The 22388-nt window shown below is 46.4% G+C and overlaps 1 protein-coding gene across 3 annotated transcripts; it reads left to right on the top strand.

The window, feature by feature from the left end:
- Positions 1-1470: 1470 nt before the first annotated feature.
- On the top strand, positions 1471-21239 carry CBSX3 (Cystathionine beta-synthase (CBS) family protein). Of its 3 annotated transcripts, XM_039117734.3 has the most exons (7): positions 1502-1629; positions 3036-3091; positions 4738-4997; positions 5149-5230; positions 20178-20251; positions 20560-20620; positions 20731-21239. In XM_039117734.3, exons 3-7 carry the CDS (start codon positions 4743-4745, stop codon positions 20871-20873), a joined length of 615 nt encoding a protein of 204 aa, XP_038973662.1. In that variant the 5' UTR covers positions 1502-1629; positions 3036-3091; positions 4738-4742; the 3' UTR covers positions 20874-21239. The 3 variants fall into 3 exon arrangements, with proteins under 3 accessions (XP_008808769.1, XP_088569832.1, XP_038973662.1); XM_008810547.5 differs by lacking the exon at positions 3036-3091 and having other exon boundaries at positions 1471-1629; XM_088713706.2 differs by lacking the exons at positions 20178-20251; positions 20560-20620; positions 20731-21239 and adding exons at positions 9609-10148; positions 10225-11095 and having other exon boundaries at positions 1489-1629; positions 5149-9512.
- Positions 21240-22388: the final 1149 nt, after the last annotated feature.

A 22388-nucleotide genomic window follows, 5' to 3' on the forward strand; every position in this document is an offset into this window, starting at 1 on the left:
ATGTGCGAAATGCCCATGCCTAATATTCGGAACGTATGGAGGCCTGCCAATCATGGTGAGTCATATGCCTGAATTCCAAGGTATTAGGCCTTTGCTTTCTCTTGTACAACTAACTCTCAAAGGAACCTTCTAGGTAAGCGCTCAGGCACTTTGACATACTGGTGAGAACCTCCATATGTTCCTTGAGTATCATCGTGAATTAGATATCAGAGGAGGTACATTCTAGTAAGAGGACTTATTTGTCTTTGCTGTTTTAGATCGGAGTGCGGTCGCAGACCAGGATCCTGGCTAGAGTTACCCATCTCGAGTCATAATCTAGCTCGATCTGAACCTCTAGTACTAATGTCTTACTCACTTTATAATTGATATTTTTTTAAAATTTTATTTTATTTCAATTGAAGGACGCCTGTTTATTTTTTTTATTTTTATTAATTTAAATTTTTTAATATGCTACCGGAGAGCTGAGCTGCGCCTAAGATTCTCGTGACCCTAGACGTGGCGTTAAGCAGTGGATGAGGACAAATACACGATTAGACAGACCTATATGGGCAGGCTTTTGGATAAGATCGACCGTGCCTGCCTGTGCCATATGGTAGACCATGCGTAATGTCAGTGACGAGGAAACAGGTTAATTGAACCCCACCCGGAGGAAGCTCGACCCCGGAACGGATGCAGATCGAGATCGGGACGGTCCTAACCGCTCGAAACGGAGCAGCGAATCCTCCGGTCCGATCACGACGTGCGGTCGCCATCCTCCTAAGCGGGCGGGCAAGCGTGCCGGCCACTTTCGTCGCCACATGGATCGATATCATGATTTTTCCTTCCTTTCTTAAGATAGGATGGGACCCACATATCACATGCCGTGCTCCCCACCCCATCCGTTCGTTCCGGGTGCGGTGCGGTGCGTCAGGAGGGGTCCAGGGACCGAGGGATTCAGCTCTTTCCCGAATCCCGACGATGGAATGCGATCCTTTCAGTGGGCTCTCTCCGTACATGATTCGGTGGGCTGGGAGTGGGTGAGGCTCGGGAGGGAGGCTGGCGCGCGAACGGACGCATATTTATAATATGAGATGGTTTTCTTTTTCATACAATTAATTAGTTCGAATATTTTGCCGTGTAAATGGGAAATTGGGAATGGATAGGGTCAGATGGGCATATTTTGATGGCATTACAAGAATCTGTTTATTTTTGTACATAGCACATCCCAAAGCTCAGTCAAGTGTATCGAATGGATTTTTTTCTTTTTTTTTGATAAACCGAATATATTAATTGTTCAAGTATCACACATTTACAATTAGACTTAAAAACGAATCATTCGTGGAAGCTGATGGGCCATAATTGTCCTTTATCTTACCGCCCTGATCCCTCCGTTTAGATTTGTTTATTGTTTCCGTAGCCTTCACAAAAGCGGGGTGCTGATAAGACCGGGACACCTCACCTGGTCACGCTCCCCAACTCACGGCCTCTACCTCTATAAGCATAACAAAGGCTTTCTTCTCTTTCTTATTTACAGCAGTAAGAAGAAGAGAGAGAGTGAAGAGTCGGATCGGTATCCATCGCCCCTTCCTCTCCTTCCTTCTCTCTCTCCTTCCCCACTCCGCTCGCGGTGTCGTTGCGCAGCCTTTCCAGGTGAGACTCGTGCCTTCTCTTCTCCTCTCTCTCGCATCTCTCTGCGCATGCTGCTAAAAAAAAGCTGATAAATGTCAAGAGCCCTTGTGCCGATGATTGTGAAGTTTCCTGCACCGCGCCCTGCGGTTCGTGTTTCCTTCTCTTTGGCTCTCTGCTTCTGGGTTTCAGCCGTCTGTATTAAGCTGGCTCACAGCACGCGTGCCCTGAGAATCACGAGAGTGAGAATCCAGTTTGAGAGTTGACTAACACGCACAAACCCCGAAAAGAAATTGGGGGGAGGGGGATCCAAATGAGTTGACTAAGAGGGGGTAGACGAAGCTTGATGTATTTTTTTGGGCTTATAGTTCCTTAGAAACTATGTCCTCATAAATTGTCTTCATAAATCTGCTAGTCTGCAATTCCAGAAGAAAGAAAAGGTGACCATGGAGCTCTCATCTCAGAATAATTCGCATATGCTGCCTTTTGTTGGGTATTCTGGGATAGAAGATCAGGTCAACTCCTATCTTTTTGTTTTTTGTTTTTTCCCCAATAAATATGAACTATAGTTCGACTTCTTGGATAAACCTTTCATTTGTTCATGTGTTCGATTTCGTTTCCCTTTGATAAACGAGAGGGTATAAGACTTTACAGAGTTATTACTCCGAAAATGATTTACAAGGTATCTTCTGCGGTTCTCAAAAGAGATTTAAGGTGGATATGTAATCTAGGTTTCAGATTATCCATTCGTTCTCTACTACAAGATCGGAGTAGAGCCAGCAACATGCTGTGTTACAATGGAGGCACTATGCCATCTAAAGATGCAAAGGAAAAGAAAAAAAAAAAGGGAAAAAAGGGGGGGGGGGATCCAAGAACTTCGTAGTTTAAGCCTCGGAAGCATAATGAAAAAGGGGTTCTCAAATTCTGGAATATCTCTGTTAAGACAAGAAAGAAAAGGCGTTTTATAATATGAACTGGAACTGTCCTTCAAGTGTGCTGTGAAGGATGGGGTCAAGAAACAGGCAAATTTGGATCGTTGAACTACATTATGGCTGCTATTTTTGTACTAATGGACGAATATCCTTGATATTTATTTCTTTATTATTAATTTGTTTTTCAGGTGTACCTAGAGTCTGGGTCAAGGGGGCCCTATGCTCTGGTGCTTTACACCATTGTTGTGGGACTGCACTAACTAGAGTGTGTTAGAAAGAAAAGGTGAAGGGTAGTATCAGGGGATGCAATTTTTTTTTTTTTAAAAAAATCTACATGTTACTTCTATTTCTTAGTCTAGATGGTAATGGTTTCAATCCTACAATAACAATCACTATGATACTTCTGGCAAAAAAGTTATTTTAGAAGTTACAAATACCTTTTATATGAATGTTTGTGATTTCTGTTGGATGAGCCATTTGGGATTTTTGTTGTGGTAGGGAAGACAATGAATCATGACAAGATATATGTTTGGAGAGGCTAGATGGGTGCTTAGGTGAGCTTTTTGTCTTCTTCTTCTTCTTCTTCTTCTTCTTTTGTTTTCCCCCCTTTCTCCTCTTTGCTGATTGTCTTTGTGGATGGTCTCTTGCATGTTAATGCTGTCCTAATTAACCTAACTTTTATGGCATACGGGGTTATCAGGTTGTTGCTCTGAAAATCTTTGAAGGGCTTAAGAATTGATATAAAGGTGTTCTAGAGAACAGCAGACATAAAAAATAGACAACAGGGAATATTGGTTTTGAGTTCTAGGATTATCACAAATACTAGCTTGGATACACTATAGTAGGGGTGTGGAAATAGGTCTTAACTCTTAAGGTTTGCCATGCTGGACTTTTAAGTAGATGTTGACATGTGTAGATGAAGCTATCTTAGAGTTTAACCAAAGATATACTTTATCGCTTCTCTCCCTTAGTAGCCAGAATCTTTTACATAGTGTAAAGACACCCACTTTGGAATCTTCCTAGAATCTCCAACCTGCTTCCACTTTCATGCTCTACTTCTTAAGCATCTCATTACTAAAAGTGTTTCTCAAGTATTCATTTCCCAGCATCTGTAATCGCACCTGCTTCTGCACCTTCTCTGGGTTTGGCAAATAACTGCTGCCGCATATTTGAAGGTGTAAGGCTTTTAAGGAGGGGCCTGAAGTCCTAATTCCAAGAGAAACTAAATGGTACAAAATGGTGGATTCGGTTTTCTCCCACTCATACCAGAGGCTCAGGTCCTAATTCCAAGAGAAACTAAATGGTACAAAATGGTGGATTTGGTTTTCTCCCACTCATACCAGAGGGCTGGAACTAAAACCGATAAGGTTTGGGGACGTTCTGCGGGGAACTTTCTTCGCTAGGTCCTTTATGACCTACTAGCAGCTGAAGGAATCTAACGAACTCTTCCTTTTTGATGCTTAAGCTTGGACCATGATATGTTCGGTATGATTGTAACCTAAATGATATTAGGCAGTGATGGCAGTAAAAACTGTTCTTGATGGAGTTTGTAAGTAGACAGTATTACTTCTGCTTCCACATTGTGAATCACATGGGGCTTCTGGTGCTAGCCCTTCCATTAGTCAACTTTGCACTAAAATATCCAGGGGTGGCCGAATGCTTGGGAGCATTTCTTCATTTCACACATACTGCAAGAAGCTTATGAGAAGGGGAACCATAGTGTTTGAATTAATTGCTTTTGATATTGGCAGTGTGGGGGACCATGTTTGAATTTACCTTCTTTCGATGTATGAAAGTTCAACTTAGTAGTTCCTTCTTATGATTTTATAGGGATTCTTTCCATCTTTTCTTTGTTGGTTCCTTGTTGCAGAAACACATATCACTGCTAAAAAATAGATTACTAGAATGTGTATATTCCTTTCTCACTTTCACTATGATAGTCTTGTTAGTTAAAGGAAATTGAAAGATGGCTTTTAAATGGCATATTTTCTGATGCACAAAGAATTGAAAATGTTCATGATTCCTGCGAAATTTTTTCATGTAAATGCTAATGCTTATAGTGCTAAAAGATCTGTTTTTAATGATTCTTTGTTCAAAAATCTGGACACAGATGGTGGGTCTAGTATAGAGCAGAAGGAGGATACTTATTTTAATGATGTTATATAATTCTGTAGTCTAATGGTTATGTCATCGAAGTCAGGCAAAATGCAAGGAGCACTTCAAGCTATCCGTGCACAAGGAAATGTTCTCAAATGTGCTGTTCTGCAGCATATGCGTATCATGAATCCAGCCATGTTACCTACTGCCTTTTCACGCTTTGAGTCAACTTCTGCTCAATTGGAAGAGCACGGATTTGAAAGCACCACAATTTCAGATGTTTTAAAAGCTAAGGGCAAGGGTGCTGATGGGTCCTGGCTGTGGTGCACTACAGATGATACTGTGTATGATGCTGTGAAAGCGGTATATACTATCCTTCTCTTAATAATAAATGTTTGGTAGCTGCTTATCATGATTTTTTTTTAAAAAATTAGTGTTCTAGCTTCTGAAGCACTTCATCTTTCTTGAAAGATAATATTATGAGATAAATGGCTGAATTATGCTCTTCATTCAGATGACACAACACAATGTTGGAGCTTTGGTGGTGGTAAAACCTGAAGCTGATAAAGCAATTGCTGGAATTATTACTGAGAGAGGTAATCAGCATACTTTAATGATTGTGTCAGGGGAATCATGCATACATGCTCAATAATTTCTTGAGAAAGCAAACAAAGAGTAACAGTACAAATTCTTTGGACACTTCAAATAGAAACTAGAAAAAGATAGTCTAATCATTATAGTTCTGAAATCAGGTATTATGTGTTGGATGGTTACAATTGATAGACAATTAGATATTATAATATCAATTAAATATTGCAATTATGATGTAGAGGTGTGATTAGAAATTTAACAGTACAAAATTGTTCTCACAATTCTCATTTAAGTTCCAATAATCCTATAGTACATATTAGATGCTGCAGCGAGGGACCATTCAATTTGATGATTCTGATTGAAGGTTCCTATTTTATAAAGGGGGGGGTGCAGCTTTTAGTTTTGCGTACATATCAGAAGACTATGGAGGGGCCATTTGATTTGATGGTTACAAAAATATACAAGTGTATTTCTACTCACATTTACATGTTTATGTGTGTGTATTATGTATGTACATATGCATGTAGGTTGCAGTAATAATACACAAGGTGTAAAGAAAGGTCTTGCATCATGTACCAAAAAAGAAAGGTCTTGCATCTACTGCAAAGTTCGAAAGTGGCGGCTAGAAAATGGAAATCTAAATCATTGGATATGATATAGAAGAAGTCTTAAAAAGCCTATGTACAAAAAGGAAAAAAAAATCCTATGTTTTGAATTCTCCTATCTTGTGCATCGAGGCGTACCAAAATCAGCACACTTATTGTGGCATTAGAACTGTATATTTGGAAGGACTTGATCCATAGGCAAGAGGTTTCTGGAACATACGATTTTTCATGCATAGGCATTTGGACCTTGTAGATCACATCTTTCATTTTCATTTTGCAATTAGAAATTTGAGTTTTGCAGTGAGTATGAATTTCTCTTTGCACCTCATATAAGTGCATCAATGTATGTGTGTATTGCTTAAATTGCACCAAATTTCAAACTTGGTAAATTTTGCTTTTACAAGAAAATGACTGTTTTAGTCCCCGTGTATGGCATTAGGTATGAAATGCTATTTATGGAAGTAAGCTTTAAAGGGTAAGGGTTTAAAAGGGGCATATGTATTGCATAAATTTAAAATAGAAATGGAGATGATGCACTGGTTTAAAATGGTAGACAAGGGTTTTGACTGTGTGATCAGTTTCATTACCAGAGATTTGTGATACAAAATTATGGAGAGACCAGGACATAAGTCAAAGTGGAGAGGTACTTATAGGGTATTATGTGATCAATGATATCTTGGCAAAGCAAAAGGGGAAACTTTGTAGAATGACATCAAGGCATAAATGTTGTATGGTTAGAAATTTTGAGTAATAAAAAAGGTCCAAGAAAGTAAGTTGAATGTAGCTAAAACTAGAATTCCTAGATGGATGTCAAGGAAAACTAGGAAGGTTGTAGTGAGCGATGAGTATGCTAGATCTTGGAGGAATTGTAAGATTTTCCCAAGTTAAAGACAAAATGATGGAGAATCAGTTGACATGGTATAGGCATGTAGAAAGTTATAGGGGGCTCCAGTAAGGAAAGATGATTTAATTTATGTTGAGTGACGTAGGAAAGGTAGGAGGAAGACCTCAGATACGGTAGATGGGGATTCTGTGTAAATATATTGAAAGGCTTGAAATATCGTCTAAGGCAACCCTTGCCTATCTCAGAGAAAAGGGACAAGGTGGGACGGTTGTGATTATGATATTGCACTAGATAGCTTTATTTACATGGGGAACTTTTTGTCATTTGACCCAAGCCATTAGTGCACAAAGGGTGAAGAATCATTGATTTGATTTGTGGACTAGAAGCATCCAAATCAAATCATTTTTGGTCTATGTACATTAAAATTTCTAGAGCAGGATCAACAGTTTAGATTTTTCAAATTATATAACTGTAGTATAGTCTTTCTTGCTAGTTGTGTTGCTATTGTTAATTTTATGCCCACTTGAAGCATATATAGGAGACTTCTAAAACAAATGACTTCTAACCTTTGGGCATTTTAGACATCATAGATCAATGGTTTTCATGTTATTGATTTTCATTTGGAAGCATTTGGGGCCGAATACATGTATGCAGTTGGGCCTTGACTATATATCTGTCATTTCGAGAGGCCTTCGTCTTTTGTCATCTTCAAGATTTGTTAGGAAGGATATTTACTAACGCAAAAAATAACATGCAACACTAACTAGCAAAAAGAAAAAAAAAAGAAAACAAATCATGCAATAACTGAAGTGCTCCTTAAATGAAAATAAGGAAAAGACATTTTATCTGCAATGAAACCTGTTGCTGGAAATTGGACCCGGGGGCGGCCGTTGGCTGAGGAGGAGCTCCGGCGTAAGATGGCGGGTGGCGGTCCGTCGGCGGGCGGCGTCCTCCAGGGGACCTGCAAAAAGCCGGTGGCCAGGGTTTCCGGCGCCGGCCCTCCGATGCCTAAGTCAGAGGGGGCAAATGTATGAGGGAAGAGAAAATGTCTCCAGAATTTCAGAGTCCAACCCCCTCTAAGATGGAGGGGTTTCCCTTTTATAGAGGGGTACAGGATTACCTGTGATATGACGGGGCGAACGGGTTACCGTCATGATTGAACACGATCGTGTGAATTAATACATTGTCGTGGGAGATCAGGCCGGAGTCAGTAAGTCGTCGTGGTTGATTGGACGTGGCGGAGTAGCTCAACTGTCTGCCGTGGAGAGCTTAAGATCCGTAGATGGCACGCGCATTGATTGTTGAGTGAGCCGGAGATCAGTGGAGGCCATGCGCATTAATTGTTGACAGCAGTGGCAGGGCATGGTCCTTGGTCGAGCTGCAGAAAGATGTGACCGCTGCAGGTGGATAGCGAGGTCGGACCTCCGAAGTCGAATGCCGAGGTCAGGTGCTCGGATCGGGCGTCTCGGAGTCGAGCGCCTGGCCGGACGTCCGACCCGGCTGCGTGTCTTAAAGTCGGACGCCTCCAGGTCGGGCGCCTTCAGGTCGGGCGCCTTCAGGCACGTGATGGTCATGCACCCATGTGTTTCGGGACGACTTGTTTTTTCCTCCAACACTATCCTCCGACTTTCGAGTTCGAGCTGTTTGCGAGCTCGAACGTGGGAAGTACAACTTTACCATATTGGTGTGGGCCAGGAAGCCTTAACTTATTCCGGCGTTCCGCGTGTTTCAAAGCACTCTTAATGAGAAAGGACGGGGCGACACCCTTTTGCCTTTCGAGGTGGTCTCGCGTTGTGGGCTTATGATGGGACGCCGCCTTGATTCGGTATTCAAAGTGTCGATCTGAATCGGATATGCCGCTTCGGTCTTCGGGGCCGACACGTGGTACGATCTGGACGGAAGGCGGGATCCTGCCTCTCCGATCCGGGCCGTTGGAGAGGTCTATATAAATCCTTATCCTGGCCCCAAGGGCTCCTATTTGGCCGCGGCTATCGTTGCTCCTCTCCTTGTTCTCCTGTTCTCTAGTTTCCTCCGATGGCACTCCGAGGCGTTTCCAGGCGATCGTCTCGGTTTCTCTTCAAATCGTCGACATTTTCGGCGGAAATTTTAGTAGGTGCCCCTCGTCCGCTCGGAGGGTTTTTGCTCTTTTTTCTCTTTTCTTCTTCTATCATTTCCTTTCTAGGATGGGTCGTGGTCCGGACGAGGTCGGGTCCACTTTGAGTAGTGAGGAGTTAGAAATGGCCGATGAGTAGTTTTTTCCTCAGTGCGAGTTTCGTCTTGAACCCGCGGGGTCGAAGGATCGGATGACGAGGTCTCCCCCAGGTCGGATCGGAGTGTACATAGAGGCACTCTGGGCCGGCTTGCGGTTTCCGCTACACGGGTTCGTGAACGATCTCCTGGCGACTTATCAGCTTGTCCCAGCGCAGCTTGCTCCGAACGCATGGAGGACAATTGTCGGTTTTTTGTCCCTTTGCTTTGCGCACGGGATACCGACTTCGGTCAATGTCTTCCGGCGGTGCTTCTTGCTGAAGTCCAATCCGGGGGACGGAGAGTGGCTTTACCTTGCTCTTCGGAGCGGTCGGTCACTCTTTCGAAGTGCTCGTACATCCATTCATGGGTGGAAGAAGTTTTTCTTTTTATCCTCCGAGCGTGCGTGGGGGTTTGATACCAGGTGGGGGCAGGCCCGGCTCAAGATCGCCAATAAGCTCCCCAGACTTTCCGAGAGCGAGCAGGGGATCCTCGACGCTCTTTACGGCCTCGAGGAAGATATTCTTCTGAATGACCTCGTGAGCGAGGTCGTTTTGGTCAATGTCGGCTTGAGCTCGGCGCGCCCCCAGGGTAAGGGTGGTTGTCATTTTTTGTCTCGTTCGTTTTACTTTTTCTTTTCTTCTCTCGTCTCCTTTTTCCTGACATCTTTTTCTTTTGTCTTTTCAGATATTCCGAAGATGGTGACCAGCAACGCGGCTCTCTACGCCCGATTCAAAAAGAGGGCAACCGAGGCCGAGGCAGGTGGGGCCCTACCCGAGCCGAGGAAAAAAGCCAAATTAAGTGCCCCCGGGGCTGGGGCCTCCAGACCTGCTCGGAAGGAGGTTCCGAGCACCGATCGCGGGGGCTCGAGCTTTGCGGGGACTTCTGCGGCCCTCGCTTGCCCAGCTCCCGTCTCTCAGCGTCCCAGTCGGCAGCTCGTCCGGTTGTGGCGCTCGGTCCCGAGCCGGGGAGCGGCCTAGGGGTCCCGAGCTCGTCTTCGTGAGCCCAGCGAGGCCCAGTCTTCCGGGTCCTTCGGGGGGTGAGACCCGGCAAGAGAGGAGGCCCCACTGCCCTGAGTGGGCGGTCTTCGAGGGTGACTCGGCCCTCCATGATGCCCAAATAGCGTGTCAAGTCTTCCGGGTCGCTCTGCTCCCGGCCGATCGGGCCGAGTTCCAGTTCGCGGACTTCAATAGTCTTGTGGACGGGACCCATTGCTCCACCATTCGGGTAAGTTTGTTTTCGGCCTTAACTCCTGTATTCGATCTTTGGTCTTGGTTTATTCTTTCATTTGCTCTGTTTGCAGCATCTTCACGAGGTCGACATGCTGATCTCCATGGCAGCAGACTACCGGGACATGGCCCGAAGATGTCTGCGGGGGCAGGAGGAGGCCGAGAGGAGGCTGGGCGAGGTCGAGGTCTTGCGGAGGGAGCTCCTCGCGAGGGTGGAGGCCGCCGAAGACGAGAGGGGCGTGCATGCTCTGGCCAGGTCGGAGGTGCGCGTCGTCAAGGCTTGTTTGGCCGAAGCTCGCTCCGCGATTGCTGTCTCCCAGCATGAGGCGAGGGGCACCCAGCTAAAGGTTGAGCAGCTCGAGGCTCGAGAGAAGAGGGCCTTGGAGCAAGCTCAACATGCGGTGCAACTCTTCCGGGAGTCGGAAGAGTTCCGCGAGTTGCTGGAGGAAGAGGCCGTGGATGGACTTATCCGCGGCTTCGAAGACTTTCGGAGGCAACTGAAGCGGCTCTGCCCTGAGTTCGATCTCAGTATGCTCCAGCCCGGAGGGGGGATCGACGAGGACGAGGGCGGGCCCGAAGGCCCGGCTGGGGCTGAGGTCAAAGCAGCCGAGGAGGCTGCTCGGGAGGCTTCCGCCGAGGGAGCTCCTGAAGGAGTGCCTGATGCCGTCCCTGAAGCCGCTGGCGACGTTCCCACCGAGACCTCTATGACTGCGGCCGGGCCGGTGGAAGAACCCGGGGAGGCTCCAGCTGAGAATCCCGAGGTGGTCGTCGTGGACGACCTTGAGGTCGGTGCCGAAGCTGCGACTACTCCTTAGGACTTAGTCTTTTTTCTTCTTTTGGTTCTTCTTTTTGTAAGTGAGGTCAGCCATTGGAATTATTGTATGGTCGAACCTCGATTTTGTACTTGGCCTTCAGGCCTATCAATGAAGAACTTCTCTTTTTCCAGACTTGTGCTTGCTTTCATTTGCGTAATTGATAAGCTTTTATTCTGATTGCTTGAGTTGGATTCTTCCCGGCGAATTTCTTCAAGTCTTCGAGCTCGGCTAAGTCTTTATACCTAGGCTCCGATAGCATTTGCTAAGTTGTTAGGCTTAGATCTGGGCTTAGGCTTTAGGAATACTTGCTAAGTTTTTGAGCTCGGGCCCTGAAGGAGTCCCGCTAGGCCTTTAGGTCTGTCTTTTGGAAAATTTTGCCAAGTCTTTGGGCTCGGCTTCCAGAATAAGCTTATCAAAGCTTTAAGGTCGGACTCCGAAGAGATCCTACTAGACCTTTAGGTTTATCCTCTGAAAAATTTCGCCAAGTCTTTGGGCTCGGCTTCCAGAATAAGCTTGTCAAAGCTTTAGGGTCGGACCCTGAAGAGATCGTAGACCGAGGTCAGGCTATCGTTGGAGCTTTCGTGCTTTTTGGTCTCGAACTTGGTCGGGGTATCAAGAAGTGGAATCAGAACTTGCGGTGAGTGACTTGGCATTTCCGAGCTTGGCCAGAGTATCATCGGGCGGAGCTCGAGGTTGTCGCTACAGACCGTTGTCGGCTTAAATCGACGTTTGGATTCGGCCGAGCCCTCGTTCAGAGGGGTCCGGAGCAAGTGAAGATTGTCCTGGAGATTAGTGGTGAGGAGAGTATGCATGGGGTCGGGGGAACCTTGACTTATGGTTGACTTAGGGGAGCATCCCGACCTTGGTCGGGGGGGGGGGGGGCTTCCGAGCTTAGTCGGGGTTTTGCCGACCGTCTTGTAATATAGGCAAGTAAATGCAATGACATAGGTGCTGGGTAGGGTTATACCTCTTGCACCATCGGAGCCGGGCATCTCAAGTGGAGGCGAGCGACTCCGCTCTGTGATCGGCCTTTAGGGGCGTTCCTCGGCCTGCAGTCCGCTTCCGCAGGTGGTGTCATTTGTTGTAGGGATGGCGCTTTGATCGGAGTCTCGTGCAACAGCGTAGCTCGCACCGGTCGAGCAGGGGAGAATGCTGCATTCCCTACGAGGTATTGCCTGCTTTAGGCATGCCTGCACGCCAGGGGGTTGTTGAATGTCCTCCCGAGGTCAAGGGAGCTTGGGCTCACTGTCGACTCAGTGGGGCATCCTGACCTTAGTCGAGGGATCGAGCACGAGGTCGAGGGAGCTTGGGCTCGCTGTCGACCTGGTGACGCTTTCCGAGGTCAAGGAAGCTTGGGCTCACTGTCGACTTAGCGGGCATCCCGACCTTAGTCGAGGGATCGAGCACGAGGTCGAGGGAGCTTGGGCTCGCCGTTGACCTGGTGACGCTTTCCGAGGTCGAGGGAGCTTGGACCCACTATCGAACAATGGGGCATCCCGATCTTGGTCGAGGACTTTGAGGGAGATCGAGATTGAGATCGACGTGGCGAGGCGTTCCAGGCTTCGCTGGGGCATGTGAACTTGGTCGGGCATCCGAGCTTGGTCGGGTTTTCTGAAAATCACGAGCGTCCCAATATCAGGAAGAGCATGGAATAATTAAGGGAGAGCTGTAAACGAATTATCATAAGTAGAGGGCGAGAGTTGTATTCCCAATCGTTGAGGACCCCTGGGGGCTTTACTGGTAGTACATCCGAAGATTTTCGGAGTTCCAGCTTCGTGGAATAAGAGTTCCTTCGAGAGATTCCAACTTGTATGCTCCCGATCGCTGGACTCGTGCAATCCGGTATGGCCCTTCCTAGTTCGGGGCAAGCTTTTCCTGCTCGGTGGGCTGAGAAGCTTCTGCTCTCCTAAGGACGAGATCTCCTGCCTTGAAAAGCTTGGCTTTTACTCTGGAGTTGTAGTACTGTGCCGTTTTTCGTTGATATCTCATCATGCAAACTCGGGCTGCCTCCCTTGTCTCCTCGATGAGGTCCAGGTTGCCCCTGAGTTGGGAGGAGTTGGAGGCTGCATCATAATGTTCCACTCTTGGTGAAGGGAGTCCAACTTCTAGAAGGATGACAGCTTCTGTTTCGCATGCCAGGTTGAAGGGGGTCTCGCCGGTAGGAAGTCGGAATGTGGTTCTGTAGGCCTAGAGGACATTGTAGAGGTTTTCGACCCATTGCCCCTTGGATCGGTCGAGCTTGGCCTTGTGCCCTTGGAGGATGGTGTGATTCGTCACCTCGGTTTCTCCATTTGTTTGTGGATGGGCAATCGAGGTGAAGCGGTGGTCAATACTGAGTTTGGAGCAGAATTCTCTGAAACGGATGTTGTCGAACTGACGGCTGTTGTCAGATATAAGGATGCGGGGGAGTCCAAATCTGCAGATTATTGACTTCCAAACAAAGTCCCGCATCTTCTGTTCGGTGATCCGGTCCACTGGTTCGGCTTCGAACCATTTGGTGAAGTAGTCGATGGAGACGACCAGAAACTTTCTCTGCCCGGTAGCTAGGGGGAATGGACTCAGGATGTCAATCCCCCATTGGGCGAATGGCCGGGGGCACTGATCGAGGTTAGCGGGGCCAAGGGTCGGCGCTGGATGTTGGCGTTCCGCTGGCATCGATCGCACCTTCGGACGAAGTCCGTTGCGTCCTTTTGAAGTGTAGGCCAATAGTATCCTTGGCGCAAGATTTTATGGGCCAGTGCTCGGCCTTCCAAATGGTTCCCGCATATCTCTTCATGAACCTCTCGCATAGCATAGTCCGTCTCTGACGGGCGGAGGCATCTGAGGAGAGGAGAGGTGAAAGATTTTCGGTAGAGCTTGCCTTCATATAATATGTATCGGGAGGTTAGACGCCTGATTCGGCGAGCCTCGAGCTCATCATTGGGGAGGGTTTCATTTTGTAGATAGCTGATGAGCTCGTCCATCCAGCTCGGCTCGGTTTCGATGCAGAGGGTCGGCTCAAGCTCCTCCGTGCTGGGCATTTGGAGATATTCGAGCATTGTTGCCTTAGGAAGCTCGCTCATGCGAGAGGTTGCCAGCTTCGACAGTTGGTCTGCCCTTAGGTTCTTCGTTCTGGGGATGTGCTGGATATTGAAGGAGCTCAGGGTGGATGTGAGGTCTCGCACCTTTTGGAGATATCTCTGCATTGATGGCTCTCTTGCTTCAAAGTCCCCCAGGATCTGGCTCACGACCAGTTGGGAGTCACTGAAGACCTTCAGGTCCTCGGCTTTTAGCTCCTTTGCCAATTTGAGCCCGACGATGAGCGCCTCGTACTCTGCCTCATTGTTCGAGGCTGGAAATTCGAGGCGTAGGGCCTGCTCCGCAACTACCCCATCCGGGCCTCGTACTCTGCCTCAATCAGGCGGTTTCTTTCAAGGGAGCTCAGGCCGGAGCCGACCTGCACGGTTAGCTCTGGGCAATTTTCTTGTAAAGAAATCTGGGTAAGAAGCTCACCAGGTTCTACCCGTCCTTTCCGGGGGTCGTCCCGCACTTCCAAGGTTTGAACGGGCAGCATCTGATCTGACGTTTGAGTCGGCGCCTTGGCCGGTAGCTCCTCTCGGCTTGGTGCCTTAGCTGGTTGCTTTGCTTGGTGAGTTGCCATGTGGCACCGCTTAGTTATTGACTGGTCCCCACGAGCTTCGCCCACTCCTTGGTCGGTGGGGAATCGCACGAGCAGGTGATAGGTCGAGACCACAGCTCGGAGAGCATTAAGTTCTGGTTGTCCAAGAATGGTGTTGTAGGCCGAAGGCTGACGGACCACAAGGAAGTCCGTCCTCACAGTACTTTCTCGGGGGGCGAGCCCGACTGTGACAAAAAAACTGACCTCGCCTTCAATCGGGACCGAGTCCCCGGTGAATCCGACCAGCGGGGCATTCATTTTTCGAAGCTGGTTTTCCGTCATCCCCATTTTTTGATAGGCATCATAGTACAAAATATTTGCCGAGCTTCCATTATCAAATAGGACGTGCTTTACATCAAACTTTTTTACAATTATGGAGATGACCGCAGCGTCATCATGAAGAGTCTCAACTCCTTCCAAGTCCTCGTCCGAGAATGAGATGGCTTCGGAGGTGTGCGGGCGCTTCGGAGGGGTCCTTCCCTCGATTGGTTCTTCAGCCGAGCTTCCTCCTCCAATGGTGTTGATGGTGCCGGCGATAGGCTCGTTGTCATTTGGATTTTCGGACAGTGCGGCATTTTCCAGTGGCCTCCTTTCCTCACGCCGGTTCCGTACGAACCGGTTGAGTACCCCGCGGCGGATAAGCGCCTCGATCTCATCCCGGAGCTGGAAGCAATTCTCTGTGTTGTGGCCGTGGTCTCGGTGGAAACGACAATACTTCCTAGGATTGCGCCGAGCTTCCGTATCCCGCATCAGGGGTGGAGGTCGGAAATAGTTTCGACCTTCTATCTCCATTAGGACCTCTGCTCGGGGAACATTCAGGAGAGTGTAATTCTCGTACCTCCCCGAGGGCATTCGTGGCCGCGGCGGAGATCCGGTCGAGGCGGGGACCTTGGTCGAAGCTGTCCCCGCTGTCGAGGTGGGCTCCTCAGCTGAGGCAGGTTCTTATCTCGGCGGGGGGTCGGCTTCTCGGGCGGCCGTGCTCTTCGCGGCGCTTCTTCTGCTTCTTTGAGGCCTGCTCGGTCACGCCCCACCTGGAGGCGATAGCCTCCTCGGCCTTCGCATACTTCCGAGCTCGGGTCAGCATTTCAGTGAAGTCGGCGGGAAAGCTCTTCTCAATGGAGAAGAGAAATCTGTAGGAGTGAACCCCAGTCTTTAGTGCCGACATGGCTATCGACTGGTCGAGCTCGCGGACCTCCCAGGTTGCAACGGTAAAGCGGTCGAGGTATTCTCTGAGGGATTCCCCCTCCTTTTGCTTGACGTATAGGAGGGAGTCCGATGTTCGCCGCTGGCAGCAAAGTTGGTGGCGAATTGCCTGCCGAGCTGCTCAAAAGAGGATACTGTGCTCGGCTTCAGTTTAGAGAACCAAAGCCGAGCCGTTCCCCGAAGAGTCGCTGGAAAGGCCTTGTAGAGTACAGCCTCCGAGGACCCTTGCAATGTCATGAGGGCTTGGTAACTTTCCAAATGGTCGAGGGGGTCGGTAGTTCCGTTGTTGGGCTCCACTTGGGGCATTTTGAACCTCGGTGGGATCGGCTCATCCTCAATCTGGCGGAAAAAGGGGGACTTGGTGGTAAACTCAAAGTCGCCCTCGCGCCTTGCCTTCCTGCTGTGAAGCGCTTTAATCTGGCGCTCAAGGTTCTCGACCTTCCTGTCGAGCTCCCCAGCCTGGGGGATTGCCACAGTAGTCTGCTTCGGCTCGTGACGGTCCGGGGCTGACTCAGCTTTCGAAAGCTGCGGCCTTCTGTCTATGCTCCTCCTTGGCAATTCTCTCCGGGGAGACGCCCGGGCTGAGCCTTGGCGACAACATCGTTCTTCATTGTTGGCCCTTGAGGAGCCGTGGAGATTTAGGCCCTGGGGCACCGGTCCATTTGGAGGAAGCATTGGCTGGACCTGGGCCTCCGGAGGCGGCGTAGGTGGGGCTCCCTCACGTTGCAGGCCTTGGACGGCTGCGGCCAAGGCTTGAACTTGCTGCACCAGGATATTGAATTATTCTGGCTGGACTTGGGGAACTAGGTCAGCCGGAGGTGGCGAGTTCTGGACAGAGTGTCCGTCCAGGACTTGGTGGGAGACGCCGGGAGGCATTGGAGGCTCCTTTGCTTCTCAACTTCATGACCACAACTCGGTCCCTTCCTCTAGCACCAGCTGTTGCTGGAAATTGGACCCGGGGGCGGTCGTTGGCTGAGAAGGAGGAGCTCCGGCGTAAGATGGCAGGTGACGGTCCGTCGGCGGGACTCCTTTGCTTCTCAACTTCATGGCCACAACTCGGTCCCTTTCTCTAGCGCCAACTGTTGCTGGAAATTGGACCCGGGGGCGGTCGTTGGCTGAGAAGGAGGAGCTCCGGCATAAGATGGCAGGTGACGGTCCGTCGGCGGGATTTCAGAGTCCAACCCCCTCTAAGATGGAGGGGTTCCCCTTTTATAGAGGGGTACAGGATTACCTGTGATGTGACGGGGCGAACGGATTATCGTCATTATTGAGCACGATCGTGTGAATTAATACATTGTCGTGGGAGATCAGGCCAGAGTCAGTGAGTCGTCGTGGCTTATCGGACGTGGCGGAGTAGCTCAACTGTCTGCCGTGGAGAGCTTAAGATCCGTAGATGGCACGCGCATTAATTGTTGAGTGAGCCGGAGATCAGTGGAGGCCATGCGCATTAATTGTTGAGTGAGCCGAAGATTAGTGGAGGTCATGCGCATTAATTGTTGACAGCAGTGGCAGGGCATGATACTTGGTCGAGCTGCAGAAGAATGTGACCGCTGCAGATGGATAGCGAGGTCGGACCTCCAAAGTCGAGAATGTCGAGGTCGGGTGCTCGGATCGGGCGTCTCGGAGTCGAGCGCCTGGCCGGACGTCCGGCCCGGCTGCGTATCTTAAAGTCGGACGCCTCCAGGTCGGGCGCCTCAAGGTTGGGCGCCTTCAGGCACGTGATGGTCATGTGCCCATGTGTTTCGGGACGACTTGTTTTTCCCCCCAATAAAACCTTTTACAGCTTTTGCTTGTGGCAAATGGCCTTGGACATAATACATTTGTTAATGTTTTTAAGAGAGCCTTATCTTTTTCTTGTTTTGAAATGCATCATAAAGTTTATTTACCAATCTCAGCAGTGATATGCTTTTCTTGCTTTTATTTGGATATATATAAAATTGATGACCCTAAATTATGGGACACTGTTCTGTGCTTTTCTTTGCATAATACGTCAAAACATATGGACATGGATCATGTCTTTTGGTTTCAATTACATTTTTCATTGGTATCCTAGAGATTAGAATTCATAAAGCTAATGTTTGTTTAGTAAGACAAAAAGTGAAGTTGCACTGTATTGAAAAGCATATTAGTGCATGACAATGACTATTACCATGCCTTGGCGTATCTTCATAATCTAAAATGAAATTGTTATATAGTCAACAAAGTACCTTGTTCAAAAACCATGTCCGATTAGATTGGTTTGGCTATGTATGTCAGTGGATCTTAGCCATAGATATGCCCCCACTCCACTACCAGATCTCATTGGTCTTGTGTGAAACTTACACAGTTGATTTGATACCCTCTTCTAATCGGGGATGTTGTTGGCCTATAAGAGAGAAAAAAGGAAGGGTTTTACTGTATGCATGCATACCTCATTCCCGTATCTGAAACCATAACTTCTCATGCAGATTTATATTGTCAGATATATATTCTTTGGCATTTGTGAATCATTTTAAGAAGCAATGTTTATGGAAGTTGAAATATCAAGAGATAAAGGTTAGGTTTGGTGATGGCATATGGCTGTTTATACCTGTTTCTGAAGGAAATTTTTGTATATTGGTGGTATATTTATACTGTAGAGCATTTTCTTGATAGCGAAGATGTTTTTCTTGATATTGAAGAGGTTAATGGCATGACTAGCTGCAAAAAGAGTATGCATGGTGTAATCATATAGATTACTTACAGATACTTCCCATCATAGCCAATTGTGTATGAGTAATTTTATCAAATGCTTCTATATGCATTGGTTGCAGTGCCCATCTATCAGAAAATGCAGTTACATTTGTATTTGTCCTGACTAAATCTCGACATGAATTTGCTCAAGTTTTTTCACTACTTTGAAAACAAAATTCCCCTCTGAAGCAACCAATTCTCTTGATATGACAGCACCATATACGATGGTGCTTAGAATGGAATGAGATATGATCTCACCTCCTTATTGACCATATTTATTTATGCCAAAATGTGCGTATTTTTTCTTCAAGTTCTAAGACCACAATTTAGCAACTTGATGATCCGTCTTCACTCATTTTATATCTCAGGGAAATAATCTCCTCAATAGCTGGACATGATAATGACAACCTTTTCTTGTTTTTTGTTTTTTTGTTTTTTTTGAGGAAATGATTAGGATAAAGGCCTAATCTCTTAAGAAAATGAAAAAAGCATGATAATGAAGACACTGTCGAATGCTATGGAGCTTCTTGTCCCAATTCCTTTGGTATTCCTGCTAAGCGCTTGTCAGTGCTTAGCCGGATGAACCTTTCTGATAGCAAGATGATGGGAACCTGGTTCTCCCAACAGTGGTAAATTATAAATAAGGGGAGAATATGAGTAAGGGGACGGAACTGGTGCTTGATCTCTTTAGGGGAACCAACCTCCACAGGTATTAAAATGTTTCATTTGCCAAGGACTTGGTGCCATTCACACTTTGAGATAACATATTACTTGACGTGCAATGGCCTTTGTAACCACATAAAACCTTGGATATTCTGTCATCTGTCATCTACATCAAGATATGCACAACGTACGATGTTCACCAATTGAAAGTCTTCGTATAATGTTAATGACTGTGCTTCCCTTTTATTGAGATTATTGAGGATTTCCTTTTTCTTATCCAATAAGTTAGTTAACAAAATAGACCCTGCAATCTTCCAGAAGTTTAGTTCTTTTAACCCCCAGCGTTTCCAATATGCTGTCTGTTGAGGCTCTGAATTGTGTTATTTTCATTTGATCAAATTAGTTGCCAGCATTGGGAGTGCATGTGGGAGTAGGTACAGGTGCAGGTGCGGGGAAGCAGATGCTTCTGAAACACTGGAAGTGAGGCAATGTTTAGGGAGTGGGTGTGGGTTTGAGTTTCAGGAAAGTTTCCTTTTCCTGCTGCCAATGATCAAATCATGTTGAACTGGAAGTATTAATTCCGTATTCTTGAGCATCATTTCGGGAATATAAGATGCAGAGGATTAAAGTCTATGTTACCTGAAGAGCTATATTGAGCTAGTTGATCTTTCGGCTGTGTAATTTCTGTTCAACATCAGATGATCCTCAGTCAATAGCTCAAAGAAGCATTGAAGTTGGTGTGAGTTCAGCAGCAAATATTGAAGCGTCAATCAGGCTTGTGCTCAAATGGTAGCATTTTCAGTATCTAACATGATTAGTTGATGGAACACAAAAAACATCAAGCCGTTCATTTGATTTTTGTTGTAAAATACTTGGTCGAAGATTATTGTTTTCTCTATTCATTGTTTTAGCCGAAACCTGAAGCACTGATCAGTTAATATGTACTGAGTATTAATTCGGTTTCGTTTGTTTTCAGATTATCTCCGGAAAATCATTGTTCAGGGAAGATCTTCAAAATCAACTAAAGTTGGTGATATTATGACTGAAGAGGTACGTACTTTACCGAAGCCAGCTGAAATGTGCCAGCCTACACGTGGTCGGTTTTCTTTGCCCTTCTGGTATTAGAAGTATGATTTGGTTGTTGATATAAATGATGCAAGAAACAAAAAAAAAAAAAAAGAAAAAAACTTATAAAAGGTGAACCTTAAAATAGTGTGGATAATATGTTTTGGTGGGATCAAGCAAATACATGATTATATTTCTCAAAAAAAGAAAGCAATTTCCGAACTAATTTTGGATGAACAGATCCTTTTCAACCTTAGTCTCGCCACTTATCGTTTTGGCTTCCATTTGACCAGAACAAGCTGATCACTGTGACTCCTGATACCAAAGTTCTGCAAGCTATGCAACTGATGACAGGTTTCCCATGCCTTTGTGTATTTAGCAGTAGTTCCAAGTTGAGTACCTTGTATGATATTAGTTGTAACTATTGCTGTTTTTTTTCTTGTTTTTTTTTTGTGCCTTGGTAGATAATCGTGTCAGACACATTCCAGTGATTGATGACAAGGGTATGATCGGCATGGTCTCCATTGGGGATGTTGTTCGAGCTGTGGTGACTGAGCATCGTGAGGAGCTGGACCGCCTCAATGCTTTCATACATGGAGGTTACTAGAATGAATAATTCTAGACTGTAATAAAGTTCAATGATGTTGGCGAAAAGTGGGGAAAATAACCAAGTTTATCAAGAGACAGCATGAGTTTTTCCAGTACTGGTTTTGCATGTGTACGTAAGGGATGTTTTCTTCTTGTGTGTGCTATTCTCCTTCAGCCACGAAATGGCAGGGTTGGTGTATAAGATACGTGGTCAGGACCAGGTATCCGATGAGTGGCTCCTTTGTTGTTTGCTCTGGCATGTTGTTCATATTTTCTGTGCCCAAGCCTGGTCAATGATCAGATCTACTCTGGATTTAATGTTCCTTTAATGCTCATGCATGGTTTCATATACAATATATTTGGAAAAGGAAACAAAGTTCTTGCAGGTGTGAGAGCTATGATATGTCAAACTTTTTATCTTTCTGCCGGAGTCATCTAAAATTATCAGTGCTTGGGATCCTGGGCCATCAGCATGCTATGTGGACGTGGATACCACTTGGTAACCCCTACTGGACTCTATTTAATAGCTACAGTTCTAACTTGGGATAATTTGGAGTCTTGATTGTATTGGATATCATGTTTCAGTGATGTATAGAAGGGGGAAAAAAAATCTTGGACTGCATGGTTTAAAGAAATCGGATTTTCCATGAAAAATTACCACGATGCTATTTTTGTACGCATGGCCGCTTCACATCTTCAGTGCATGTACGTATAATGGCCGTGTGCATTGTCGATATCATCAACTTGCCACCCCGCCGCTTCCTTGTGGTGGTGCCTGTCGGTGTTGCGGCCGCTCCCATCTCAACCGTGGCTTTGTTATTAATTCTATCACCACTCTCCAAGCCCCGCCCTAACCGAAACGCTCTTTCTGCAGCACCCCACAGCCGTGAGCCTCGAGTTAGGGTGTTTTAAGGGCATGGCAGCTGGGATGGTAATAGAGGGCTGAGTAGGGCAATGGCGACGGTGCTGGAAATTATTAAAATAATATACTAATGACTTGATGATAATTGTTTATAGTGGAAATAATTAAAAAGTAAATAACATGATTAAAGAAAACTAGAAAGGTGTGCTTACAACAAGTTATGTATGAACACAGTCCTGAAAAAAAAACTCTCCCTCGTGTACGTATCTAGCGATCCTTCCCAGGATAGAGTGAACATAGCTTAGACCAAAGCCTCTATCACACTATGTTATGCCATGCCATGTGTACGCCACGGCACGGCCGATCGAGCTGAGGGAGTATGTGCATGCGGTCACCAGCTTACCCGCAAGATCTAACTAGGCTTAAAACTATTGGACTTCATTAAATGCAAATTTACTTGCATTCAAATATCCAATATGAGATTATTCAAAACATCAAAGTTTTAAAAGAATTTAAAACTTTTTCAAAAAATTATAAAAGTAAACTATTCTAACAATCTCCAATCATAGCATTACAGTTTTAAAACTACTAAAATATAAAGCAAATATTTTAGACAACTTATACTGCTCAATGGATGAGGTCTCAAATGAACTTGAATCTTATTTAGTATTG

This window comes from Phoenix dactylifera, chromosome 17 (genome assembly GCF_051530095.1).
Source record: "Phoenix dactylifera cultivar Ajwa chromosome 17, Ajwa_hap1_PhDact_Kaust_v1.1, whole genome shotgun sequence".
Taxonomy (NCBI): domain Eukaryota; kingdom Viridiplantae; phylum Streptophyta; class Magnoliopsida; order Arecales; family Arecaceae; genus Phoenix; species Phoenix dactylifera.